The sequence below is a fragment of the Phaseolus vulgaris genome, chromosome 10, assembly GCF_051622355.1.
Source record: "Phaseolus vulgaris cultivar YP4 chromosome 10, ASM5162235v1, whole genome shotgun sequence".
NCBI lineage: Eukaryota > Viridiplantae > Streptophyta > Magnoliopsida > Fabales > Fabaceae > Phaseolus > Phaseolus vulgaris.
In genome coordinates this window covers 31517845-31525155 of record NC_143507.1, presented here as the reverse complement: position 1 = coordinate 31525155, position 7311 = coordinate 31517845, and the positions used below count along the sequence as shown (strand labels likewise).

Here is a 7311-nt window from a genome sequence, read left to right as displayed (position 1 = left end):
TCACAATCTGCACAACCTGAAGGCACATCTGAGTATGCACAACCACACACATCTGACTCTGCACTACCACATACATCTGAGTCTACACTGCCACATACATCCGAGTCTACACAACCACATACCCCTCAATCTGCACAACCGCATACATTAGAATCTGAAGCAGAAAGGGTGGCACCAAAAAAAGGCAGACATTCAAACCACTATTGGTTTGTTGATACTATAGGTAAACATATGTTAATTTTGTTGTTGTGTTTTTCTTTTTCATTTAATTACTTTCATTGCAGATACCTTAATGTATTATACTTTATAGATGAGCATGGAGTTACTCAGAAAACGAAGCTCAAGGTTAGGGATGCTCATAATTTGCCCATTGGAACACGTGTGGTTGTCAACTATGATGATAACTTTCAACCCATTGGAGAAGCATGTGGTTTGCTTGCTGGAGTTTGTGGACAGCTAGCAGCAAATCATATATTGTTGCCTATAAGTTTTGAAAGTTGGTCATCTGTGCCTGATACTTACAAGGATACTATATGGGAGAGTGCACTGAAGGTAATTGACCCTACATTCAATAAAACATTAAATATGTACATTCTTATTTCAGTTTTTGAATATATATGTGGACTAACAATTGTATTATTTGAAGAGTCGTTTTTGCTTCATGGTAAATGAAGATCTCGCTAAGAGAGATGTTATGTTCAAAATTGGCAAATTGTGGAGGGAGTATAGATGCAAGCTCTGGAATGAATTCTATGACCCAGTGTTAAGCAGAAATGACTTGATAAAGAATGTTCCAGATGGTCTTAACATGGAGCAGTGTGCTATATTTGTGGATTATCGTCTCAAGCCTTCCACAGTGGTACATACTTTTCATTTCATATATTTCTCACTCAACTTGATTTTAAATTTGCAAAAACTGATTTCATTTTATTGTGTAGAAACTGTGTAACAGGAATAGAGAGATAAGAAAGAAACAAACTATTCCTCACACTGGTGGAGCTATGGCATTGTCAAGAAGGAGGGATAATCTGGTATATTTACATATATGTAGCTTTGTGAATTTGGCATATATTTTGATTTATAATATATTATGTATTTTTGTAATTATATTATCCTTTTTGGAATGTATAGAAAATTGAGACTGGTAGGAACATTGGCCGAGCTGAGATGTGGAAGATCACACACAAGAGGAAGAATGGCACGTATGTTAATGATGAAGCTATGGAGATTGGGGTAACTTCTAATTATATAAGTTTTGAACCTCTCATTTTCTTCTTTATGTTGAACAGAGTAATTGTTTTCTGTATATACTATTTTTGAGACATACTATTTTGGATTTGGATACTGATTTGGATATTGTTTTAGACTATTTTGGACTATTTTAGATACTGTCTTAGACTGTTTTGGGTTATTTTGGACACTGTCTTGGACTGTTTTAGGAACATATTGTCTCTACCATGGGTATATATTGTTTTGGACTGTTTTGGATTGTTTTGGATTGTTTTGGGCTATTTTGGATATTGTCTTGGACTGTTTTGGGAACATATTATGTCTGCCATGAGTATATACTATTTTGGACTGTTTTGAGCTATTTTGGATACTGTCTTGAATTGTTTTCGATTGTTTTGGGAACACTTTGTCTCTACCATGAGTATATATTGTTTTGGACTGTTTTGAATTGTTTTAGGCTATTTTGGATACTGTCTTGAACTATTTTGGATTGTTTTGGGAACATATTGTCTCTATTATGGCTATATATTGTTTTGGACTATTTTGGACTGTTTTGAGCTATTTTGGATACTGTCTTGAATTGTTTTCGATTGTTTTGGGAACACTTTGTCTCTACCATGAGTATATATTGTCTTGAACTGTTTTGGATTGTTTTGGGAACATATTGTCTCTATCATGGATATATATTGTTTTGGACTATTTTGGATTGTTTTGGCCTATTTTGGATACTTCCTTGGACTGTTTTGGGAACATATTGTCTCTACCATGGGTATATATTGTTTTGGACTATTTTGGATTGTTTTGGGCTATTTTGGATATTGTCTTGGACTGTTTTAGACTGTTTTGAGAACATATTGTCTCTACCATGGGTATATATTGTTTTGGACTGTTTTGGATTGTTTTGGGCTATTTTGGATACTGTCTTGGACTGTTTTGGGAAGACGAACATTAAAGTTGGTTGCTTCCATTTTTATGTAGGATAAAATTGATGAGTTAATGCTGGAAAATCCAGAAACTGCATCACATATATCTCCAAATGATCCTGTTGGTGTCATTTTTGGAAAGGAGCATCCAGGGAGGGTCAGAGGACTTTCATATGGAGCTTGTCCTACCCTTGCTTTCAAAAAATCCACAACAAGGGTAAGCAATATGAATAATGGTTCCTCTAGTGGTGGGTCTTCAACAAATGTTGAAGAAAAGGTAGAAAAGATGGCAACAGAACTTGCAGTTGTAAGGAGCCAAATGCATACTATGCTAGCCTACATTGCTTCTAGACCAGACGTGCCGGAACATTTTGCTGCAATGGCAGCAAATTTGGTACAAGCATCTATTAATGAGGTATAAATTACTATACTTAAAATTTTATTATAATATTGTTTTCATTTATTTTTTAAAAATTGTCAATTAATTTTAAACATATTTTAACTTATTCCAGGCACCGGATGTTGCTAGTGGTGCTCCATCACCAAACCAGAATATAAGATCAAGTGGAGGGAGTAAGACAAACTAGGATTGAGAATTTACTTCTAATATGTTTAGAAAATGAAACAATTTACATTTTGACAATTTAATTTACTTGTTGTTTGGATTAGTTTGACATTATCAACTTTGTTATTTCAATGAATGAATGAACTCATCTTTTGATTATTATATTTCTCAATTTTAAATATATTATGAAATTAGTTTATGTTATAACTTAATTATATATATTATGAAACATAATATCAAATTAATTAATATTATAAAATCAAATTATAAAATAGAATTAAATAAATTATTATAAATATTAAAAATAAAATTAAAGTTTAATTATAATATCAAATTAAATAATATTATGAAATCAAATTATAAAATAGAATTAAATAAATTATTATAAATATTAAAAATAAAATTAAATATTTAATATTCGAATTATTACAGTTATAAAGTGGCGGTTAAAACTGCCACTATTTACGTTAGAATTGGTGTACCCAGTTTTAAAATTACGACATTTATAACTGACGTCAATTACACGCTTAAAACCGCCACTTTATACAATGCATAATATGGCGTCTGCTACAACGGTTCTTAATTGACCGCCACATTAAACTTTGTGGCGGCAAGAATTCTGGCGGTATGCGGTACCGCCACAGACGTATAATGCGGCGGTTAAAAATGCCAGTTTTTACGAAAATAACCGCCGCATTATACACGTTTTTTTGTAGTGATAGGGTTTTCTTAGTTTATTTTCTTCTTTGTAATTCTTTTGTTTTGCCTCCGCATGGAAGGCTAAACCATTTTGGTTGATTCCTCTGTAATTTCCCATTGAGCTCTGAGGTTTCGTTCAATAAAAGTTTCTATTTTTAATTCTCTATAGCAGTTGTTTTTATTGTCTAATCTCCTGGAAAACTAGTTTTTGTGAGAGGTTGTACTTGAACGCATGATTGAGAGTCTTCCTTATCTTAAACTTTGGTTTCTTAGTTAGTTCGCATCGTTCTAATTAATTTCTTGGGCGCATGATTCAAGAGAGAGGAGGTAAGCATTCCCATGGAGTATACGCATGGAACAAAGTGGGTATTGATTAAACTAGTAGACGCATGCTTTACTGGTGAGTTTCAGTTGAATTAGATCGGCGCATGTTCAATCTGGTTTAGCTCTGTTGGAGGATTGAGAAAAGATTAATCTTTAGAGAACCTATGAAGAATTCAATGGTGGAAGAACTTGGGATCAACCGCTTTTTATTTGCTATTTTAATCTCTTTTATATTTTTTGCACAACTATCTCAAACCCCCTTTTCATCTTTATTGTTATTGCTAACTTTTATTGCTTGCAGATAGATTTTAAACCCTGAGCAACTGATTTTACTATTGGATTCGTTGGGAGACGACTTGGGGACATTTGTCCACAATTATACTATCATCTCTCTAGTGTTAGACAAGTCTACGCTAGAATCATATTAATTTGACAGCAAAACGACAGCTATCAAGTTCTTGAATAGACAAAGGTATTAATTATTTTATCTTTTAGAATTGTCTCCTCATAAATTCAGATTTTCTTCTCATTATCCTTCAATATAAAGTCAATGCAATGTGTCTAAAATATTATTTTCCTCTTTCTCATTAACATTTGATCAATAAATTTGTAGTTTGTTGGTTTATTTGTCACAACTTGAATGAGATTGTATTCTTCCACCTCTTCAACAATGTTATCCAATATCTCAAAAACTTTCTCAACTACTTTGGATATAGCATATGCATGGACTTCAAAAACATAGTTCTTTTTTGTTTGTTCACCAAGACATTTATTATTATTATTTCTTATCAGTTCAACCATCAGTCATAATTGTACATCATAAAATAAGTGATGTATTTTTAACTTCATCCTTCAAATACTTGACTTCAATATCGTGCAAGAGGAAGGTTTAAATCCAAAGTCATGTCTTGAAATCAAATCAAAGATAGCATTGAATTTTTCACTCTTTGCCACATTGAAAAAGGTATATTGTTGTTATGGAAGAACCTGACAATTACTTGACATGCTTCCTCTCTCTCACATTTCTTAAACATGTTGTTGAAGGTAGCTTGTGTACTAAATACTCTCTTCTTAAAATTATTTATAGGACTATTGTCTTATGCTTTACTATTTTTTCTTACTCACGAACTTCTATCGTTTCCTTCTCCATATTAAGGCTTGACTTCTTGTTTAAATTTTGTTGCAAATAAAAAACAATTTCCCACATTTTCTTCTTCAATTCATCAAAAACATCCTTGCAAGCTCTAAAATCCTTTTGAGTACAATTCAAGTGATGTTTCAACCAATAAAGTACCCCTACTATTACCCTTTCCTAGTATCCCCAACAACTAAAGTACAATGCTTCCAAGTTATATCCATGGGTATAAAGGAGTTAGAAATTCGATTTGAAAATGAATGGTTGTGCAGATTAGGTGCAATGCAGTAAAAAAAATAGAGGGAGAAAGATTGATTGGATTGCACTTTGGGTATATGCAATTCAATTTACTATGAAGGAAAAATATAGTGGTGTGGTGCGATGCAATGGAAAAGAGCAAGGGGACAAAGATGGATTGGGTTGCATTTTGGGTGTAGTGAAGTTTGGTTTATTATAAAGGAAGAACAAAATGGTGTAATGCGGTGAAAAGAAAAACAAAGGGAGAAAGATGGATTGGAATTAGAGTCAGTGGATTTTGGAACTGAAATTAAAATAGCTTACGCAAGAACGAAAGCTTCTTTATTTTGGAGAAGGGGGAGTGGCAATTATGACATATTTTAATCAAGGGTGTTTGTGGCAACATTTTTTCATCTATGTGAAAAAGAGGAAGAGAGGTTGTGGTGTATGCAATAGATAGTGACAATTTTTCACTTATGGAAGAGCAGTCACAATTTTTGCATTTATGCAATTAGGCTTTGAAAGTAAAGAAAAAAATGGGCTTAAGCTTCTGGTTAAAAATTGGGTCATGCGTCCTAACCCAATAAAAAAAGATAAAAGCTTACCTAAGAGTTGCTGTAAAAAGTGTCACATGGTATAGCACGAGAGCCATTGTGAGGAGTGTCAAGGCCGCAAGAAGTGTCACTACAAGGTACATTAAAGTTGTGAGAGGCGCCACTGCAAGAGGCATTGCCATGAGTAACATCAACATCGTGAGAAGCGCTACAGTGAGGTATGTCAAGTACACGAAAGGTATCGTCACCATGAGGAACATCTAGGCAAAGTGTCGAGCTCGTAAAGAGGTGCCATTGGGCAGGACTGCTCCATGAGACTCGGCATTCCCACGCGAGTTACAATTTTCAACGCAATCCAATGAAATCGCAACTTATAGGTGATGCAATAAAGGAAGATCGTAAACTCATACAATCTTACACTCTCAATCATGATTTTGACTACCATATTAATCATTTTATACGTAGATGTTGTCCAACATACATGAGACTAAGAACACAAATAAATCTAACCAGTCATGCACTTAAAGTCTTGATTACATAGATGTTGTCACTTTGGCTTCACATCAAACTCAATTATACTTATACTTGTAGCCAATTCTCATTCAAAGTAATTTCCTTTACTAGTTTAGCACACAAAACTACTAAGAAAATTCCTACTAGGTATCATATACTCTATTCTCATTAACAAACCTATTTGCTTCCCTTTTCACACATACAACTAATGTGTTATTTTACAGTTCAAAATACTTATTATTTGAACTTTTTATGCCTCATTTTTTTACCTAGTTTCCATTGTCAAACTAATTAGTTAAAGATTTTATGTGAACTAAAGGGAACATGCACCAATCAAAGTATGCAAAGGACAATTTTAGGAATATGTTTCTCAGCCAAGTCCAAACTTTTATATGTATTGGAGAAAAATGTCTTTTCAGCATCTAATATTTCATTCTTGAATACTACAAAATTCCTATGATTTCATATTCTCCAAATAATTGCTACTCATATACACTTCTTAGTCCTATTTCCTTTGTCATTCATTTTTATTAGGATAAATTGTTAGAAGTTTTGCTTTGGTTGGTTATGCATAACTATACTTATTCCTATCCACCTACTACACATGTTTCATATATTGGACTAGAGGCATTATCTAACATTATTCCCTTATTTTTCAAGTTTTTCCTTTGTTGTAATCTGATTTAACATAACCCTCTAAGAAAAGTTTTGGAATAAAGGTAACACCTTCATTGGAGAAGTATGTATCCATACCATAGCTTAAGTTTCCTTTTCTTATAAAAATGTGTTTACCTTATTTTGAAAACACACATCTTCATTCATTGGCTTCTATTTTCTTCTCTTAGAATAGATTTTACTATGTTGTACTTGCTAATTTTTTTTATAAGCATTTGCTAATTTTGCTAAACCCTAAATCCTAAATCCTTGACATATTATTTAAGAAGTTTTTGTTGTATCTTGAACAAGTTACACAATATATATAACTCCTTATATAAAAAAAGTGGTTATCCATATCTTGAAAAATCACCTTCCTATTTTTTAGTCAATTTTATCACATAATTTTCCTTATTTATTCCATAATATAAAAATTAACTTACTAATAATTGATAATCTTGTTGAGGATCTTTGAAG

The 7311-nt window shown here is 32.7% G+C and overlaps 1 protein-coding gene across 1 annotated transcript; it reads left to right on the top strand.

Moving 5' to 3' along the window:
* Positions 1 to 694: 694 nt before the first annotated feature.
* Positions 695 to 2740, top strand: LOC137818903 (uncharacterized). Its single transcript, XM_090296125.1, has 4 exons — positions 695 to 859; positions 939 to 1031; positions 2209 to 2568; positions 2666 to 2740. Exons 1-4 carry the CDS (start codon positions 695 to 697, stop codon positions 2738 to 2740), a joined length of 693 nt encoding a protein of 230 aa, XP_090152251.1.
* The last annotated feature ends 4571 nt before the right edge of the window (positions 2741 to 7311 follow it).

Excerpts from the sequence above, each read along its gene's own strand:
- LOC137818903 (XM_090296125.1), top strand. The coding sequence starts at position 695 with ATGTTCAAAATTGGCAAATTGTGGAGGGAGTATAGATGCAAGCTCTGG. Across the intron at positions 1,032-2,208 it reads CAAGAAGGAGGGATAATCTG|GATAAAATTGATGAGTTAAT; the intron begins GTATATTTACAT and ends ATTTTTATGTAG. Across the intron at positions 2,569-2,665 it reads TACAAGCATCTATTAATGAG|GCACCGGATGTTGCTAGTGG; the intron begins GTATAAATTACT and ends AACTTATTCCAG.